The 22,150-nt window shown below is 36.7% G+C and overlaps 2 protein-coding genes and 1 long non-coding RNA gene across 3 annotated transcripts in view; all 3 read right to left on the reverse strand.

Moving 5' to 3' along the window:
• The window catches only part of LOC104901113 (cysteine-rich receptor-like protein kinase 10), a 63,535-nt gene that overhangs the window by 37,024 nt on the left and 4,361 nt on the right, over positions 1–22,150 (reverse strand). The gene's annotated exons all lie outside the window — the stretch shown is intronic.
• On the reverse strand, positions 6,823–9,042 carry LOC104901154 (cysteine-rich receptor-like protein kinase 25). Its single transcript, XM_048634276.2, is given in 2 exon segments — positions 6,823–8,626; positions 8,629–9,042. Coding segments are annotated over 2 exon segments (822 nt in total). The 5' UTR covers positions 8,981–9,042; the 3' UTR covers positions 6,823–8,156.
• LOC125492889 (uncharacterized) lies at positions 13,381–17,273 on the reverse strand. Its single transcript, XR_008967180.1, has 3 exons — positions 17,140–17,273; positions 16,364–16,519; positions 13,381–13,980 (listed from the first exon to the last, which is right to left on the reverse strand). It is a non-coding gene; the product is annotated as an uncharacterized LOC125492889 (long non-coding RNA).

A 22,150-nucleotide genomic window follows, 5' to 3' on the forward strand; every position in this document is an offset into this window, starting at 1 on the left:
GCTACATACAATCCATTGCCTATGTGTAAATGTGGTAATTGTAGTTGCAATCTTGCTGCAGCATTTCAAGCAAAAATAGATGAGGACCGTTTACATGATTTTTTGTATGGCATCAATGATGAATTGTATGGTACTGTGAGATCCAATTTACTCTCACAAGACCCACTTCCTACTCTTGATAGAGCATACCAAGCTATGCTACAGGAAGAGCGTTTATGTTTGACGTCTCGTGCTAAGGCTGAACGTGATGAGGTGATGACCTTGGCGGTGAGGTCGCAATCTTCGGGTCGCGGTGTGAGGCGTACCGATGATCGTGACAAATGGAGTTTGGTATGTAATTATTGTAATCGTCGTGGTCATGAAGAGGCTCGTTGTTTTTCAAAGCATGGGTTCCCCGAGGGATGGGAACATAAGTCTCGTGGTGGAGGCAAAGATATCGTAGGACGTGGTCGTGGGAGTGGTAGTGCTGGAACAACAACATCACAACCTTCTCTTGGTACTGCAGGAAGAGGTAAAGGTGCGGAGTCCATGCCACCTTGTTGAGAGTGGAGCACCATCTTCAAGTAGCAACAATGAGACAACACTTCCAGGCATGACGTCAAGCCAATGGCAGCAACTTCTTGACTTGCTTGGTAATGCTACTGTCAAAAATGGTGATCGTCTCATTGGTGAGTCTTTTAAAAATTCATGGATTATAGACACCGGGGCTTCGAACCATGTAACTGGTAACTTGAAATTTTTCACTCACTTAATTGATATGGTGGAGTGTCCAGTTGGTCTTCCGGATGGGAAGAAGACATCATCTTCAAAGTGTGGCAGTGTGTACTTAGCGCCGGGTTTGGTGCTAAAGAATGTGTTATATGTGCCTGATTTAAATTGTAATTTAATTTCTGTTACCCATCTTGCGGATGATTTAAATTGTATTGTTCAATTCACCAAATATTTGTGCATTATACAGGACCGCAACTTGAGGACCCTGATTGGAGTAGGTGAACGGAGGGATGGACTCTACTACTTTCGTGATATACCGAAGATTCAAGCTTTGAGTGTAGATGGGGCAAATACTCCGGAGTTATGGCACAAAAGACTTGGACATCCTTCAGATAAAGTAGTGCGGTCTCTCCCTTTTATTAGTAGTACTAGTACTATTTTGAATAAAGCTTGTAGTGTGTGTCATCAAGCTAAACAAAGTAGAGATAAATTCCCAATAAGTGAAAGCAAGACCAGTTATTGTTTTGAATTGATACATTGTGATCTTTGGGGGCCGTATAATACACCCTCTTCCTGTGGAGCTAAATATTTTTTAACTCTTGTTGATGATTTTTCTAGAGCCGTATGGGTGCTCCTTTTACTTGATAAAACTGAGGTTGAAAAGATGTTTAAATCTTTCTTTGCTATGCTTGAAAGACAATTTAATGCTCATGTGAAGGTTGTTCGTAGTGATAATGGAACTGAGTTTAATTGTATGAAGGTTATTTGCTCGAAAAGGGTATTTTGTTTCAGACCTCATGTGTAGGTACGCCCCAACAAAATGGGAAGGTTGAACGAAAACATCGCCACATTTTAAATGTGGCAAGGGCCTTGAGATTTCAGGGTAATTTACCTATTCAATTTTGGGGTGAATGTGCTTTGGCGGCTGGATATTTGCTTAACCGTACTCCCACTCCCTTGCTTGCTAATAAGACCCCTTATGAAATTTTGTTTGGTAAACCTCCTACTTTTGCTGAAATGCAGGTTTTTGGTTGCTTATGCTATGCCCATAATCAAAAATCAAAAGGTGATAAATTTTTAAGTAGAAGTAGACGGTGTATTTTTGTGGGTTATCCTAGTGGGAAGAAAGGGTGGAAGCTTTATGATCTTGACACTGGTAATTATTTTGTATCTCAAGACGTGAAATTTTATGAAAGTGAATTCTCGTATGCCAATGTGGATAAGGTGCCTCATGATGCCACCCAAATGGTTACACCTTCTTTTAATGCACCTGATGATGATTTTGTATGTGAATATATGGGTGCTGATCATGTTGACAATAATGGGGGTAGAAATGTAGTAGAAATTAGTGCCAGCAACATCATGATGATGTCGTGCATGAAGATTTTAATGTGGGTCATGGAGAGCCACCTAGCAACTTAGGAGGAGAGGAAAGTGGTGTTAGAGTTGTTGAAAATTCTTATGGTCATGCTGCAGGCAGCTTGCTACGTGGCTGTGAGGAGGATATAGTAGTGGTGATGGTGTTGGAGAGTCATTAGTGAACAACAATGTTGAAGGTACAGTGAGGGAGGAGGCGGTGGCCACTCCCAAAACCAATATTGATGATGAACTTGGGCGAGGCAAACGAAAAAAAATTGCTTCATCAAAGTTACAAGGTTTTGTTACAAATACTGTGCGAAAGTTGAGTCCTTCTCCCTCTCAAAGTTCATCTGCTTCACATCAGTCCTCAGGTACGCCTTATTCTATAGCACATTTTGTGAATTGTGACCGCTTTTCTATGGGACACAGAAATTTTCTTGCAGCTGTCACCGCAGGTAAAGAACCACAATCCTTTAAAGAAGCAATGAAGGATCCTGGTTGGCGTGCAGCGATGCAAAAGGAAATTCAGGCATTGGAGGATAATGATACTTGGAGCATGGAGACTCTTCCACCTGGAAAACGTGCGTTGGGCAGTAGGTGGATCTACAAAGTGAAATATAATCAGATGGGAGCGTTGAGCGTCTCAAAGCTCGCTTGGTTGTTTTCGGGAATCATCAGGTCGCTGGCATTGATTATACAGATACTTTTGCCCCTGTGGCAAAAATGGTCACTGTTCGTGCTTTCCTAGCTGTTGCTGCTGCAAAGCATTGGGAGTTACATCAAATGGATGTACACAATGCTTTTCTGCATGGGGACCTATCAGAGGAAGTGTACATGAAATTACTCCCGGATTTCAAGGTGCTAAACTGACCAGGTGTGTAGATTGCGCAAATCACTTTATGGTTTGAAACAGGCGCCACGGTGTTGGTTTGCAAAACTGGCAAACTCCTTACGTCAGTATGGTTTCAAACAATCTTACTCGGATTATTCTTTATTTACCCTGCATCAAGGTGTCGTGCAAATCAACGTTCTTGTGTATGTGGATGATTTGATTCTTTCTGGGAATGATTCCGCTGCTCTTGTTGCTTTTAAAAAATATTTGAGTACTTGTTTTCACATGAAGGACCTTGGTGTGTTGAAATATTTTTTGGGCATTGAAGTCGCACGTAATCAAGAGGGGATCTATCTTTGTCAGCGCAAATACACTCTTGACATTATTTCAGAGGCTGGATTACTTGGGTCAAAACCGGCTCATTTTCCGATGGAGCAAAATCATCAATTAGCGCGCTCGACTAGTCCTCTGTTGGAGAATGTGGAGCAATATCGACGGTTAGTCGGCCGTCTTATTTATCTTGCTTTTACTCGACCTGATCTAGCATATTCTGTGCATATACTGTCACAATTTCTTCATGAGCCACGATATGATCATTGGGATGCTGCTTTGCGTGTGGTTCGTTACTTGAAGGGATGTCCGGGTCAAGGTATTCTTCTTCGTTCAGATTGTGACTTGCATCTTTCTGGTTGGTGTGACTCGGATTGGGCTAGTTGCCCTCTTACTCGACGTTCTTTATCTGGTTGGTTGGTGTTTCTGGTCATTCCCTATTTCATGGAAGACCAAGAAAAAGTGACTGTATCACGTTCTTCCGCCGAAGCGGAGTACCGTTCTATGGCGGCACTTACATGTGAGCTTAAGTGGCTTAAGGGTTTGTTGTTTAGTCTCGGTGTTCAACACCCCAGAGCAATGAATTTATATTGTGATAGCCAATCAGCTTTGTATCTAGCTCAAAATCCGGTTTTTCATGAGCGTACAAAGCATATTGAAGTAGATTGTCACTTCTTACGGGATGCTATACAGGATGGAATCATTAGCCCCAATTATGTTCCTACAAATTCGCAATTAGCAGACATCTTCACTAAAGCTCTTGGCGTACGACAATTTAATTATCTGCTTTGCAAGTTGGGCATTTGTGATTTGCATGCTCCAACTTGAGGGAGGGTATTAGACCAGCTTTATAATGTAATATTAGGCCTTAGACTTTTATACTTGGGCTGTTGTATTTAAGTTATTATTAAGCCCAATATATTTTACATTAGGTTGTATATCTACGTAAAGGAGTGTGAATACAAGGCAAGTGATCATTTTCCTTCTCTACAACATATTTAGGAGTAGCATATTACCATAACATATTTTGACTACTATGGTTGATCGGAAACAACGTAAGGAACTTACTATGTTCCCGCAATCATGCTTGTGGAATCTCGTGTTTGTTCAACATTAAATATCCTCGCCAAACCAAAATCTGCAATTTTTGGATTCATATCCACTTCGAGCAAAATATTGGCTGCTTTAAGATCACGATGAATGATTCTAGGCCGAGAATCTTCATGAAGATAAAGAAGCCCTCTAGCAATGCCTAATATAATATTGTATCGCATAGGCCAATCAAGTTCTCCTTGTTTTCTTGGATCTATTAGGCACATTTAAACATTTAACGTTAAAGAATAGGACAAACAACTATTGAGCTCATGGTTACGATTGAGGTGCTGTGAACAATATGTCACATGTTCAAATCCCCCTTCCCTTCTTTGTATTGTACTGCATTCGTGGCTCATATGGATGAAAAAAAAATTGAGCTCATGGATACATTAAAATCTAGATCAGACTAGTCAATATAAGGTTATTGAAAAGCATCGAATAGACTACCAGAAATATAAGATGAGCATACCAAATAAAATATAATCAAGGCTTCCATTAGGAACAAGTTCGTAAACAAGCAGCTTCTCTTTTCCTGATACGCAAAAGCCCATCAACTTGACGAGATTTTTATGTTGAAGCTTGGCTATCAAAACGGCCTCATTCTTATATGATTCTATTCCTTTGTCGGAGACCTTTGTTAGCCTTTTTACTGCTATTTCTTGTCCATTTGAGAGGGTTCCCTAAGACAAAATCAATTATTAGCAAACAAATTAAATCGGAATTTTTTTTATAAAATTTGCTAAATCTTTTCCAGGCATTTACACAAAAAAATCAAGTTATAATTAACCAGAGCTCTTCATTCGTTATCCAATTACCTTATAGACATTGCCATATCCTCCTCCACCTGTTGAGAAAATTATAAAATATACATGATACGAAAATGAAAGGAATTGCAACGGAAGAATATAATACCAAACTGATGCAATTAACTAAACAAATGTTTTTTGCTCACAAAACTGCATGAATGACTTACATTAATATACCTATTATATAGGCACACAAGACCTACTATGAGACTTCCTAAACACTAGTAACTAACTAGAGAGAAGTGGGGATAATGATCCACCAATTGCTCCACTCAAAGTACCACTAATAACAAACTACAGCACTACATTATTGACGTTAGAAAGACTCCAATACTAACAAAGAATAATTGACCCAGCTTCCTAAATAATAGCTAACCAACTTTTGAATCAATTACTCAACATCCCCCCTTGATTCAAAATCACATTCAAATACTGAAACTTGCTGTAAACTTCAATGACCCGCATTGCAACGAACTTTGATGACTTGAACTCGACACGCTTTGATTCTCGACACTCAAAGTACCTCAACCACGACTTTCACAACACAACCACGACACATGAGTTTAGAAGAGTGTCTCTTCCTCGACCTTTTGAACAAAATTAGTTTGTTCACCACCTTGCTCATCTCTTTGTTTATCCCAGCACCTATCTTCTTTGTGCCCATACCTCTTGCAATAATAGCATTGAATGCTACTCATAGATTGACGTTGTCCTTCGAATCGACCACGACCACCACTTTCTTCACGACCTCGACCTCGACCTCGACTACCCATACCACGACCGCGACCGCGACCACGACCATCTTCGTAATGCCATTCATTTGACATTTCCCCCTTATCTTGGAAGCTTTTTCCTCGACATTTTCTTCCGACCTTAAAATTCTATCTTCATGGGCTAAAAGGGAACCCATTAACTCATCAAAACTATAAGAGGACATATTTTTTGACTCCTCAATTGCAGCAACAACATGATTGTAATTTTTTGTAAGACTCCTTAAAACTTTACGCACCACTGTTGAGTCACTAATATTTTCACCAAACGACCTCATTTGATTAACTATACTTGACACTTTAGACAAATAATCTTGCACAAACTCTTTTTCTTTCATTTTAAGTGATTCAAAATTACCATGGAGGTTTTCAACTTGACAGAAATTACCTTACTATCACCTCTATACTCCATTTCAAAATTTCCCAAGCTTCCTTTGCCATCTTAGCGGTTGAAATTCGAGGAAATATATCATCATCCACACTGCAGATTGGATGATAAATAAAGCTTTCGCATTTAATTTGCGATTGTCACGTAACTTTTTATCAGGTACCTCCGGTGGCTCATCCGGTTCCTCATACCCGCTCTCAACAAGATCCCATAACTCCTGGGATTGAAACATAGTTTGCATCTTGATACTCCATAAATGATACTTCTCACCTTTAAATATTGGAATTTGGGGTGTATTTGAATGAATACCATTAGTAGCCATGACACACTTTCTCACAATTTGTGTAGAACAAAACCTTAACAAAACCTCTCCTCCTTCTCCCTTTTTTTTTTGTTTTTTTTTTTTTTTTTTTTTTCCTCCCTGGAATCTAACCTGAAGCTCTTGATACCATGTTGAGAAAATTATAAAATATACATGATACGAAAATGAAAGGAATTGCAACGGAAGAATATAATACCAAACTGATGCAATTAACTAAACAAATGTTTTTTGCTCACAAAACTGCATGAATGACTTACATTAATATACCTATTATATAGGCACACAAGACCTACTATGAGACTTCCTAAACACTAGTAACTAACTAGAGAGAAGTGGGGATAATGATCCACCAATTGCTCCACTCAAAGTACCACTAATAACAAACTACAGCACTACATTATTGACGTTAGAAAGACTCCAATACTAACAAAGAATAATTGACCCAGCTTCCTAAATAATAGCTAACCAACTTTTGAATCAATTACTCAACATCACCAAGCTTTTGATCATCCGAAAAGTCATTAGTGGCAGTTTGTAGTGTCTCCAATTCGAACATCAAGGACTCTGCTGTTGTGAAATCTTTAAGCAACAGATCCCCATACATGAAGAGATTAGACCACCATATGATAATAGTTTGTGAAACTTAGATGAAATTTTTGACTAATAGAGTATTTGGTTGAGAAAAAACATTTTTGTTCGAGAAGTATTCTTTTCATTTATCATTTTGCTTGACTGAAATAATACCATGATGTCGTCGTTATTCCTCAACACCCTTTTTATCTTTTCACATCAGTCATTCATTCTATTAACATTTTTAGACTGGCTCGACTTATCTTGTAAGATACCAAACAGCGAAGAAGAATAACATTGTCTCTTTTATGGAAAAGAAATTTCATAAAACATCATTAACAATCCAAAATGTTTTCTTTATACCAAATATAGTCCAATATTAGGATGATGCTTGCCCTTTTCAATATCTAGAGAAAGGTACTTCTTTCCCTTCCTACGAAAGTAATACATGCATGAAGCAATCAGAAGCGCCAAGACAGCTAGTGGCACAACAATTGCAACAACTAGTGTTCTGTTCTTTCCTGCCGAGGCCAAAATGTTAATTATTAAACCGTATAAAGAGCTAATTACATAACTAACCAAATTTTAAGAGACCACACAAATATGCATGTCATAGTATATAACAACTTCTTTTATAAAGTTTTATACTGTTCATTTTTAAAATCCGTCCTTGATATAAGCAAAATGAGGATTACAAAAACCCCACATAATAGGGATAATCGATGTAATTGAACTAAATTCATATTTCTTAAGTAATTTCTCTTGGTATTTTTTTTTTATCTTATCCGATTTTATTGCGCATGTTTTTATTAGTATGAAAAATATGATACGTGGTTCAAAAAAGATTCATATTTATTAGTAGAAAAGTGAACAATTGATATTAGTATTCAATTTCAATCCAGGATTAGTAACATAATGAACAATTGATATTAGTATTCAATCTCTTGAAAAATAATATATGTGAATCAAGACATTACACCAAAACATGAAGATTAGTAGTCCACTTACCACCGGGAGAACTCATCGATGGCGGCAAAGATGGCGGTGGAAAATTGACGGCACCTTCAAAAAAAGGGTAGATCTCATATCTCAAATTACAACTTGTCATCATAACCCTCGCACCAGTAGCAACCTCAAGGAATCCAATTGCAGTCCTTAAGCATCGATAACAATCCGAAGCACTCAAGTCCGGAGTACACTCCCCCATCCCATACATCGTCTGCAAGCTAGAATACTCGAAAATTCTGGTCGCGTACTTTTTCTCGGGGCCACCGTTAGATGCTCGGATTATTACATCACTCATCATATCCCCAATAGCATCCATAAATCGTGTAATGTTCCCTGTTATGTTATTTCCGCTTCCAAATCTATCCCATGGATCAAGCATCTGACTTTCCGGTGGCAACCTTCCAAAAAACGACACGTTCGAGTATCTTACCAACTGTTAGGACAACTATTCAAAGGAATATCAGAGGTGGTAGCAGTATCCACACAGTCGCGACACGAGGAGGCGGACTGATCTCCACGGCAGAGGAAGTGGCCGTAGACGGTTTCGTTTGAACCGTTTGTCGATATTGCTTGAGAATAGCCGGTGGGGTTGGTGGCGTTGGAGGTGAGAGAACGGTAGACGGCATTGAGATTGGTTTCATACTGGCTATTGTTGGCAAACATGGTGGTGTCTGCGCAATTACTTCTCCAAAGATGAGGAACTGATGTTGATGTAGGAAGCATGGTCATCATTAAAGGAAATAGGAGAGAAATTGTGACAGATAGCCAAGTCCAAATAAATTGAGCCATCGTTTTAGTTAAGATCGAGTTGATGAAAACTGAAAAGTGTCTCTATTTATCATTACTTTCAGCCTAAGGTTGTATCGTTGTTCTACGCAAGACGGAATATTTAATTTAATTTTAATCCGTGATTTTAATAAGGTAAGGAAAAAGTTTGACAAATATTGTAGAACAAGTGAAATTTTGATCTCCTTTATTCCCCCCAACTTGTCAAACTTTTTCCTTACCTTATTAAAATTAAATATTCCGTCTTGCGTAGACTCGGTTCACATTAAAAATATTATGGATTGGGCCCAGACACGTGTCCCACTACAAACTAGTCACTCTCACTTTCTAAAATCCGTGATTTTCTCTCTCTTCAATAAGATTATTTCGCTCTAAAATTTTAACAAAAACAGTTGTTCAGAACAAACACATACTATATCATGTGAAAACATATTATATCATGTCAAAATACACTATCATGTCGACATTATAACGATCAATTATGTATTTTGTGTAATATACAAATAAACCACACTATATCATCATATCAAAATACACTATATCATATCAAAATACATTATATTATGCATCACTATCATGCCAAAAAACACAGCAAAATACGCACTATCTTGTCAAAACACACTATATCATTATAAAATACACTATATCACATTTCAAAATACATCAACCGCCGCTGATTTCAAAATTCAGACGCTAAACTTATGGAGTGATGGCTGATTGTACGTGGATTTAGTGGGAGAGCTTCATGGAGATAACGGCTACATCAACGGATTGATCATGGGCCACTTCTAACACCCATGTGTATGTAGTGGAGCAAAAATAGGAGCTGTTGAAGTCTTCTATATATAGCTCACCAAAACTAGAATAAATGAACAACTTTCGATTTTTATATTCTTCAAAGAATAATTCTTGTATTACTTTCGAGTGTTGGGTGAGTGAGATTTAGAGAACAGAAGGCTGTGTAATCAGAGTGAGAAAGAGAAAGAGAAACACAACAAGAATCCGCGCTTTTAGCGTTTGAATTTACCGTCCGGCTCAATCAGAGTTTGTAAAATTAGCGCCCGTCATTGGACGGACGCTAATTAGCGTCCGTTTTTCGAAAATTAGCATCCGTTTTTGGAGCGGACGCTAATTAACATCCTTTTTCAGAACGGACGCTAATTAGCGTCCGCTATCTAAAATTTAACGTCTGTGGAACGGACGCTAATTTAACGGCCTAAAAGTCGACCCTTCATTATATCTCTCATTTTCTATCTCACCTTTCATTCTCTCACCTCCCTTATCCTCTCTCACCTCCCTTGTCCTCTCTCTCTCATATCTCTCTCCCCTTCATTAGTCATCACGCATCTCACTCTCTCTCATTCCCTTCATTTTCTCTCTCTCTTTATTCACTCAAATTTTTCTCTCATCTCTCTCTCACATCTATTTACTCACGTTTCTCTCTCATCTCTCCTTCTCTTTTTTCTCTTTTCTGGATCTGGAAACACAACCCGCGCCGCCGTTTCGTTCCCAGCCGCTTCGATTTGAAGGTAAGTGGGTTATTTTATTTTTGTTTTTTGTTTCCGTTTCTGGTTTTTGATTTTGGTTTTTTTCATTTTTCGGATTTTGGTTTTCGTTTTCTCATTTATCTGTTTTTGATTTATCTTTTTTTCGATTTTTGATTTTCGTTTTTTTGGTTAATTTATTTTTTTCTTTTGGTTTTATTTTCGTTTTTTAGTTTTGTCCATTTTAAATAAATTTTCGTCTAAATCTTTGGGTTTGGGGTTATGGATCTGGGTTCATTTCTTGGTTGGTTACGGTTTATGGACCTGGGTTGTTAATTTTTTTGTTTGTTTGGGTGGGTTGGTCAGATCTGGGATGTGGGTTGTTTGGGTTTGTGGGGGTGTTGGGTTGTTTGGGTTTTTTGATTTTTGATTTTTAGTTTTTGGTTTTTCTCATAATGGTTTCCGTTTTCTGATTTTTCAATTTTTTTTTCGTTTTTATACATTCGATTTTTCATTCTTTGGTATTCAATCTTTCGTTTTTTTTGGAATTAGTTTTTCTTTTTTATCTTTTTTTGGGAATCAGTTTTTTTTTTTTTCTTTGTTTTTCGTTTTTTTGGAAAAAATTCTGTATACAATTTTTAAAATCGATTTAGGGGTTTTTTTTTTTGGAAAATATTTTGATTTTGTTCTACATGTTTGCTGCAGATAGAAGACCTTCAGGGTTTGTTCCTGATTTAAAGTTGGATTTCTTCAAGATTGGAGTTGGATTTGAGCTCCAGATTATGGATTCTTGTACCTACAATATTAAAGTTGGAGTGTAATTTTTTAAGTTTGTTGTTTCAGATTGTATTATTATGGGATATTTTCCAATATATTGTATAAGTATTTTTATATTTAAATAAAAATATTTCATTTCTCATTTGTTTGTATTTGTTTAGCTTATAATTGGTTTGATTATTGGTATTTAATTACTTTTATAATAATAAAGAGTGAACTTTATAAATCAAAAATGGAAAAAAGCACAAGTTTAATTCTCAATTTTTGTTATTTTAACATTGTTCATTTTGAAATAATAACTGAAAGTAAATAAAATGAATTAAATAAAAAGAATAAAGTAAAACCTTGGCAGGTGAAAGCTGATAATGATGGGTCTGTTTTAGCATCTGTTTCACAGCTTTAGCGTCCAATTTTATCGGACGCTAATTAGCGTCGGACGCTAATTCTGAAATTTCAGATGCTAAGTTTTTAGCGTCCGCTTAGCTGACGCTAATTGGACAATTAGCGACCAGGGGTTTTGCATCAGCCTTTTAGCGTCCGTTGACGGACGCTAATCTCTTTAGCGTCCGATCCCGTGTTTTTAGTGTCCAATTTTGGCGGACATAAAATAGTGAAATTCTTGTTTTGAAAGAGAAAGAGAAGACTTTGAGTAAAGTCAAGTGAGGAAAGTCACGCGTTCAGGGGGAACTGGTTCCTGGAGGAACGGAGTGAGGATTGATTTAATTTATAATAAGTTGTAATAACTATTATCAATAAAAGAGCAAGGTTTCTTCATAAAGAGTTGTGGAAGACAACCTTGTTAAAAGTATCTTCTTCTATTCTCCTTATTTTATACTATCTTATTAGCTTTCAAGTTTTTATTATCCGCAAAAAGTTGAAAAATCTCCACAACTACAATTCACCCCCCTCTTGTAGTTGATGTAGTGTCTATACTAGACTAACAATTGGTATTAGAGGCCGGTTCCTCCAAAATCAGTTAACACTAAGGAGCCAGTCCCTGGTAGATATCAATAATCACTAGTGGAAAAAACCTTATCTGTCACTTAGTAACAGATTCGGTTTTTGTAAAACTGCATCCGAAAATCAACATAACAAATGAGAGGAAAAGTTGGGGTCATTAAGTGGCTTATTGCGGCGGTTTTAGCCGCGAGCAATTACGGGGCAGCAATAGGTAATTGATATATTGCTACGATTTTAAACTGCCACAATATGTTCGAATATTGTTGCGATTTCTGGGCAAAATCGCCATATGTTTATTTTTTATTTAAAAAGCAATATCTTGGTCTATTGCTGCGGTTGTTGCTGAAAATCGCAGCAATAGGTACTGATACAGGCGATTTTTTTTTTTTTGCATTTATTTGCAATTAAATTTGATAGAATAAAACAGACAACTAACCCATAGATTATTGCAACACTACAATAGCAGCACAAAAGTAACTAAATTAAACCACCATATATTTAATAAAAATAATATTACAAACCCTAATTACAAAAATATATAATAAAAATGAAAACATATCTACTAAGGAAAAAAATTTAAAAACTGAAAAAGAAAAAAATAGAAATACAGAAGCACTAGTAGAAAAAACCTCAAATGCACCGGTTTTTTAGGCCACAAATGCTCCATATTTGACGCGTAGCAAACGTCGCCCGAGCATTTGAAACTTTTACAAATGCTCCAGTTTTATCTTAAAAACCGGAGCATTTATGTTACAAATGCTCCAGTTTTTAAGATAAAACCGGAGCATTTGAGCCCCTAAAAATTTAAAAAAAAAAAAAAATTTTTTTGGCTTTTTTTATCCAAAATTGATGGACAATCATTTACATGTAGATAAAAGTTTCATTTCTAAAATTCTTGTTCATAAATACAAGATATAGTACAAATAAATAACGATTAACATTAGGTAGCGTTTGGGAACCGAGTTTCATTTTAATTATTGTATTCTAATTCTAAAATTTGAAATCATGTATTTGAATTTCAATTCCAATTTCTCAAACTTGTTTGGGAAACATGGGAATTGAATTCCAATATTTCAAATCTATGTATGTGTTTGGAAAACATTGGAATTGAATTCCGGAATTCTAATTCCATGCTATTGTTTGGATAATCTTGTAATTGCATTCAACAAAAAAAATATTAAATCCTTAACAAATAAAAGGCATTTGACATTCTAACAATCCAAAATTGTTATAACAAAAGTTATCTCAACATCGAGAGCGACATTTAAAAGTAGTATTTGATAAAAGTAACGAGAAAAACCTACAATGACATATGAAAGTGAGTCAAACTACTCAACAAGGCACAAGAGTACCCAATCAAGTTTCTCATCCTCCGATAACTCTTTCAACATTAAAAACTCGTCGGGATTACCATTCATAAACCTTTTTACTGCCCTCATAATTTGATTCCTAGAAATGCCATATACTTCAAACACAACGGTATATATCTCTTGACAAGTGGGTTTCGGGGTGTCATTCACTTTGCTTTGCACATATTCTCTGAAGGACTCAGCAAAACTATTGACCGCATCAGCCTATCTTTTTGCGCTTGCGAGAGCCCGAAACAGTTGGATCCTTGGATGAGCTCTTTCCTTCACTTATCATTTCCTCCTCCATGGCGTCCGCTGCCTCATCATGTTGTTCTGAACCATCCCCAACAGCTCTATCTGCACCAAATAAAGTGCATATATCTTCCCAATTCTCTATGCACTTGTTGCGATAAGAGGTTGCATTTTTGTTGTCCTGAAAATGATAGTAGAACATGATATATTTCAGCTCATACTATAGCAGATGACTAGAGAGGAAAAATATATAAGAAGCAAACAAGCAGCAAATACAAAAATTTACAGTTTCTAGTTGCTACAATGCATGTAAATTAGCATCTTTAAATATACACAAGCATATGATCAAGCCTTGTCATAAGAAACTTCACCAGATTCACAAATGACTAAACTCTTAGAGACACATCATAAGAAACCTGAGATAACAGGCTACAAGAACTGTCAAAATGAAAGATGATGTCTTTGAGATCTTCCGAACATAAAGCATCACACTCACCATATGTAAATATTACATGAACAACTGAAAAATAACAAAGCTTCAAGACGTGTTGAGTTGAAGAGAAAGCTAGAATGTGTTATTATTCAAGCGTTGGGAGCATCATCACCTATAAAGAAATATGCAAGAGTAGATTCAAATGTGCATAAACATAGTGATGATATATGTTCAAGAGTTTCAGACCCCATTATACAGAATAAGAATGCATCTGATATCTTGGATATTAGTAGTATATATCCCTAATTTTAATGACTTAAGTGGCAGTAATAATCAAGTCAGTTCTTGTGAAATTACATCAGAAAGTTCGAATAACTCATGCTGAGGGAGCTGTAGTGATGAAAAGATCAGTAGGAGCGATGATGGTTCTAGTAGAGTTCGTACTATGACTCGAGAAATTCCTACATAGTCTAGTTCTACAGGGGTCCTAAAGATAAGACTACAAATCTGAGCCTCACAAAGGTTGAATGTTCACAATGTGTAGGGGAAACTTTGAATCAACTGTCTAATTGGGTAATTTCAATAACCTATGAGATTACCTACTAAATTTCGCTGTAAATTCCAATTTATAGCAGAAAAAAGGATATATAACAAGAAGAATTTTAATCATAGAGATCATTATGTAATAATTACGTGAGTGTTTTTACAGAATGATCAATTACTTGTTTAACTTAATATTGCTGAGTATTTATTCACTATTTTCCTACATCTCTCTGATTTCATTGCAGTCAATGTCAACTATAACATGAAACTACATCATTTAACACTTCTTTCAAGCCATCTCACATGATACAAAGCTATACAATGTTTCTCGAAAGACAGATTAAAGCAAACTGAGCAAGTTAACAGACAGAAAATTCTAATAGCAAGATTCAAAGCAAACTGAGCAAGTTAACACCAGAAATCAGATCTAAATCATTTCAGAATTTAGGTTACAGATTTAACAGTTAGTAAAAAAACTACACTAAACAATACAAATCTACACACATATGATATGGAGCAATTCGAAATTTCAAATTCCAAATCAAAAACTAACGAGAGGCCAGATAACTAGCACAGATGTGTAAGCAAGATAACTAGAGGCAAAGAAACAACATAGTTGCGAAATCCGAACCCAAACTCCAAACCTAATTCCGCAAAATCCGAAACCAAACCCTAATTCCGCAAAATCCGACATAAATAAGTAAAACACAATATGATTATAGCCAAAAAAACATCAAATTCACAAATTTAATCATGAAAAAAGCAAAAAAAAAATCATAAACTCGACTATCAACCGCAAATTAGTTCTTTTGATTTTTGAGATCAACCAGAAATTTGTGCAAGAATCCGCAGGAACTGAAATTTCATTTTGGGAGAAATTGATCGTTGAGGGAGGAGAGAGAATCGTGTTTTTTTTTGTAGGGGAAGGGGTGAGATTTGGACTAGGCCAGAATTTGAAATCACATGGGAGGGGGTCTGATTTGAATATAGCTTTTGCTTACATGACTTGGAATTGGGTTGTAATTGGCCCAATTTCAAATCCAATTCTATTAAGTACCCAAACACCTGATTTGGGCCAAATTCAGAATTTCAAATGATATCCTAGTTCCCAAACAGGCCCTTAAGGTAAACTAATATATCCATATGAACATATTCCTTAAATGTTATAAGGACATCAAATTTTTTGGAATCCCATGCACCAAACTGCAGCACCAGCCTCCAATGCAATCCAAATACTTCAATAAGGTGCAACTATAGCTGAAGTAAGCAACAATCACTCAAGTGTTCTGCAATATGATGTATGACCATTGCACATTTACAAAAAAAGGGACTCCCAATCAACAATAATAGCATGAGTGAAATCCAAACAGGTTGATATTTCCACATTAGAGCAACCACACACAGTCATACATCATAGCTAGCAATCTAATCAACTGACAGACTTTTGTCATGTTAGCATAGCTCACGAGGATCAAGGGGAATAGGTCTGATTTTTATTTTGCAAGCAGAATTTTTCAACATTGAGAATGACAATATCCTCCTATAACTTAGGATAACAAAGGGAATAAAGGATGGAGAAGGAGAGAACCTGTGCTATTCTTCATGCACTGTCTTGGAGTTGCTGTAAGGGTTTTGCAAGTTCCGCTCGCAGATGAATCTGCTCATTTGACGTATCTCCGGGGATAAAGCAACTTGCAAGGGCGGCAACTTGATGATGATCCAGATCATTATATCATATATGTACCTGAATTTCAGCACCAATGAGCTCAGAAAACTCACGAGTTGAATCTCAACTTTCAGGGGATGCAAATCATATTCAGCTCCATACTATCTTAAGCATACTTGTGAAAATAAAACATGCATATTATAGGAAATTTACCAAGTTTTAGGCTAATTAAACATCTCTAGTCATGAAGTTAAAATACTCCTCAGTGGACTAGTATTTTATGTAGTTCTTCACCCTAGTGTCTACTGTCTAGTGAGTAGTGCGCAGTAGTATAAAAAACTGACATATCTACCATGCCCTAAATTTTCTCATTGGTCATAACAAATGAATACGTACTTGAATATTATTCTTGTTTATTGCTCCTAGTGTAAAGTGTAAAGTAGCTACTATATGTTAATATAATAGAATGATAAGCACAAATCTTGTATTAGTGGAGTAAAGTAGTATCTAATTACATTACATGAAGGTTGCGTATTAGTTAGAGTCACAGAAAGATGCCAGTAGTTTAACAAGAAGCAGACTGCAGGCAATAGGCAACAGGTAATATTTGAAGATAAAGAAGCGTGTAAGGAAAGCTAGATAAAGAAAGAGGATATGGATATGGGTAAGGATTAAGGAAGAAGAAAGGGCACCCGTACCTTGGAGAAGCAGGGTAGTCGCAAGATCCATAGCCTGATAGTAGTATACTAGTATTAGTATATGATATGAGTGGTAATAAGGTAATTAAATAAATAATGATTTAGTATAACAGAAAGGAAAAGGAAAATACTGGGATCAGTTTGAGCGAGGGTAGCAGTGGGAGAAGTCACAAGAAGAAGCAGACATATGATTGCGCTGGTAAAAGCTGTTGAAGGCGTAGGAGGCGTGAGCCTGAAGAGTGTTAGGGAGGAAACCTAGTCCAAACAGCTGAATGGGGGTACAGTCAGCACCCGCTGCACAAGCGTAGTCAAGAGCTGACTGCAATGCATCGTCCTCCGCTACGAGACACGCACCACACTCCCTCACCAAACTCCACCAGCTGCTGCAGCGCAAGAAATAGGAGGAACAGTTTAACAAAGAGACTAAGACTGTGACCTCTTTTTACCCTTTTTAACTTCTGCCATCTAAGTCATCTTTGGTATCCTTGACCTCTTTTAAACTCCTCATAGTCTTAATAGTCTACTTTTCTTTTTTACCTCTACATTTGTCATCATTTTCTCGACCTTAATATTCTGAACAATAATTAAAATGGCTTTGGAAGAAGGGATGATTTTTCTAACTGTATTCACAAATCACAATATTAAAGGTGAATCTTAAACCATTATGAAGAGCAAGAAATAATACCTTCAATCTACTAATTTGTTTTCTCAACAGAGATCCTATACTATTCAACTTTTTGGTCCATGTAAGTTCGTAGAAAACTCATGCCGACAAGTAGAATCCACAAATATGTATACAAACAATACAGTAACAGGTGCATGACGTGCAACACATAAGGTATGCATGATATAATAATATTCATTGAATAGTCATGCATTCATGTAGAGGACACAAATTATGTATCACGAGTTATAACTTATAATAAATACACTTATACATGGACTAGAGATTCATTGAACAGTCAAATCATCACAAGACTCCAGTTTTGTACTACTGAAATCAACTCTCTGATTTACAGATCTCTCAGTAAGACGCGCAAGAAGAAGCAAACACAAGTAAGCAATCAACCTTCACTACTCCAAGATTTAGTTAAGCCAGATTATCAGGCAACTACTTTCCCAATCCATTAGCATGTAATAAGAATACACTAGTTGATAAGGTATACCAAAATAGGTTTTGTGTGGAGCGCATGCAGGTTAATCTAAGTAAATGAGTGAAATCATATATACAGATAGTGTAATTTGGAAACATGGTACAACTTACCCAAGGTTAAGAAGCCCAATCACAGTGCTGATACTGATATCAAAATCAACTTTAGGTTGGATGATAAAATTTCCTTCTCGTATTGGCTGAAACATTTAGAACAGAGAAAGCAGCAAATTACAGGCCCAAAAGATGAACTTATTACATAAACTAGTAGCAGTTGTATAGAAAATTGGCCCCATCATGATCATGGTGATGACCATGATCATGGAAAATGAGCGTTAAGAATCCTACCACACAGAGAACAGAACCAGCAAGAAGCTTGTCATATTTTCGAGGTTTTACCCAAGTTCTTAACTTGCTCTTGATACCATGTTAAAATAGATTGGAGGGAAAAAACTTTTAATTATTATTAAGTTAGAAGAGATATTTATAATACATCATATAAAACCTAACTTAGGTAGAACTAGATGAAGTTTTTATGTAGTGAGAAAGTGAGAGTTATGTTGATGCCATTACAGTAAGCATGAATAATGATGTTAAGGTTGGTAGCCTTTTGAAATGACGGCTCCACTTGAGTTGTATTGTATTGTGATGTCTTTACATAGCAACCTAGCTTTCCTTATATACTAGGAAACTTTGAGAGGCAACAATCCCTAGAATGTCACATGATCCAATGTAAAGACAAAATACACTAGACACCTATGCAATTTATCATGTGACTTGCACATGATTAATATTAAATCCTTTACACTCCCTCTCAAGATGTGAGTGAGGAGGAGCTGAAGCCTTCACTCCCATCTTGCTGAGAAGTCTATTGTGCTGGCTCACAGGAAGTGCCTTGGTGAGAACATATGCAAGCTGCTCCTGGGAAGGAACATAGGAGGTCTGAATGGTGCCTTGCCTCACTTTTTCTCGAATGAAATGACAGTCTATTTCGATGTGTTTTGTTCTGTCATGATACATAGGATTAGCTGCAATGGAGAGTGCAGCTTGATTGTCACACTTAACAGCAGCTGCTTGTAGTTTCTTTAGTCCTAGGTCCTTGAGAAGAAAAAGGAGCCATGTCACTTAATAGGTGGTGAGAGCCATGGCTCTATACTTAGCTTCAGCTGAAGACCTTGCCACTACAAGCTGCTTCTTGCTTTTCTAGGAAATAAGGGATGTGCCTAGCAGTATACAATAGACTATAGTAGATCTTTTAGAGACGGGGCAAGAGGCCCAATCTGAGTCACAATAGGCAGTAAGTTCAGGTGCTGCATTACTTGCCAAAAGAATACCTTATTCAGGAGCAGTTTTTATTTATCATAAAATTCTTCTTGCTGCTTGCATATGTATAAAAGTAGGAGCTTCCATGAACTGACTCAATAGTTGGACTGAAAAAGTGATATCAGGTCTAGAAATGGTTAGATAAATCAGTTGTCCCACTAACCTCGTGTAGGGCTCAGGATTAGAGAGAGGAGTTCCCTTTAGAGTATCTAACTTCATGTGTGTGTCAAGAGGAAGCTTGAGTGACTTCTGTTTGTCCACACCATGCTCTTTAAGAAGATGAAGTGCATATTTTCTTTGAGAGATAAATATGCCTTGATTTGATCTTGTGAATTCCATTCCCATAAAGTAGCTTAAATCTCCAAGGTCTTTCATATGAAATTGAGTACTTAGCAACTTTTTCAGCCTTGCTATTTGTTTAGCACAATTACAAGTGATGATAAGATCATCTACATAGATGAGTATAGTTGTGAATGTACCATCTCCCTCTTGAATAAACAGAGAATGATTAGCTTGAGACTGCACAAACCCAAATGAAATCAAGGCGTTAGAAAGGTTTGCAAACCACTGCATGGGTGCTTGTTTCAACCCATACAAGGCCTTTTGTTATTTACACACTGGAGTATCAAACTCCCTTTGTCTCCTTGAGCTTTCAGGTTCATTATAACCCAAAGGAATCTGCATATAGATATCTTCTTTTAAATCTCCATGCAGGAAAGCATCTTGCACATCCATTTGACAAGTGTGCCATTGATACATTGCAGCCACTGCTAGCAAAGCTTTGATTGTGCTCCTTTTGGCTACAGGTGCATATGTGTGAGTGTACTCAGTACCCTTCTTCTGATTGCACCCTTTTATGACAAGTCTTACCTTCTTCCTTCCAACAGAACCCTTGTATGACAAGTCTTACCTTCTTCCTTCCAACAGAACCATCTGCCTTGTATTTGGTTTTATATACCCATCTGCATCCAATAGCATCTCTACCAGGTGGAAGAGAAGTAATCTCCCATGTTTCATTGTCAAGTAAGGCTTGTATCTCCTTGTTCATAGTGTCTACCCAACCTGGGTGAGTAGCAACCTCATAATATGACTTAGGCTTCGTTGTTTGAATTATTTTTTCCCACCATGTTAGTAAACTGTTGACTTACACTTGTCGTTGCAATTGGTGTAGCTTCACTAACTAACTCTGCAGTGTTGTGTTAAAGAGAGGTAACATAATCATTCATCTAGGTGGTGTCTTAGATATCCTGCTTGACTTTCTTACAGTAAAGTTCAGGAGAAGGTGCATGAACAGGTGTGGCATTTGGCTCAGTCAGTGAATATGTTTAGATTTTCAGTTTGGTCAAGGTAGTGTCTATACATTATTATGGGCAGTTGATAGTACAAGGTTCATAATTTTTGTAGTATTATTTAGCATAGGAAATACATGTTCATAGAATCTTACATCCCTAGACACATATTTTTTGTCAAGCCAATTTCAAGCTTATAGCCTTCTTGCTTAGGCCTAGGCACAAGCAAGGTACTGCTCTTGTTTGAACTTATCCTTGTCCCTGTTAGGATTGTAGGCCATAGCTAGACAACCAAAAGATCTCAACTCACGATAGTTGCAAGCTTTGTGAAACATCACTTCATATGGTGTTTTGTTTTTAATCACAGATGAAGGCAGTCTGTTCATAAGGTGGGCTGTAGTCAAAACACAATCCCCCCAAAAAGATAGACGTAACCTTGCTCCAAATCTCAAAGCCCTGCTCATTTCAAGCAGATGTCTATGCTTTCTCTCCACAACCCCATTCTATCTGATGAATTACACCTCTTTTAGTGAACAAAGAGATGCAATCTTAGTCTTTGAATTCTAGAGCATTATCTGATCTTACTATTCTTACAACTCTGTCAAATTGATTCTTAGCATAATCCGAGAAATTTTTAATAGTTACAAATGAATTAGACTTGTTCTTTAACTGATGAACCCAAGTTGCTCTAGTAAAATCATCAACTATAGTAAAGAAAAATCAATATTTTCCTTTGTAGGGAACCTTATATGGTCCCCATATATTAATGTGAATTAGGTCAAAGGATCCTGCCACTTTGGTGTCACTTAAAGGGTAAGGTTGTTTTGTAAGCTTGGTCATAGGACAAGAGAGACAAATGTCATTTTCAAGTTTCTCAAAATTAAATGACCTTTCAAACAGGGAATATGTTTGAGTTTGTTGAAGGGAGCATGTCCTAATCTAACATGCCACAAGAAGTAATCAAGAAATTCTGCACTACAAGATTTTAAATCATTACATATATTGTCATTAAAAACCTTGTTAGCAACACCAAATCCATCATCAGTGTGATGTTTTTCATTAGTGTTATTTACACACAAAACAGAAAATTGGCCAACATTTGCCTTTAATTTCTTAAACTGTCTCTTAGACTGTGTTTCTTGTGTTGTGTTTTTGTGGGTGAGAAGTCTTGATTCTTGGCTTGAGTACTTGAGTTGGGTTGATTATGTAGGTAGTAGAGTCCGCCAGTGGCGGTCTCTATGTCCTTAAT

Source organism: Beta vulgaris, chromosome 8 (assembly GCF_026745355.1).
Source record: "Beta vulgaris subsp. vulgaris cultivar EL10 chromosome 8, EL10.2, whole genome shotgun sequence".
NCBI classification, from domain to species: domain Eukaryota; kingdom Viridiplantae; phylum Streptophyta; class Magnoliopsida; order Caryophyllales; family Amaranthaceae; genus Beta; species Beta vulgaris.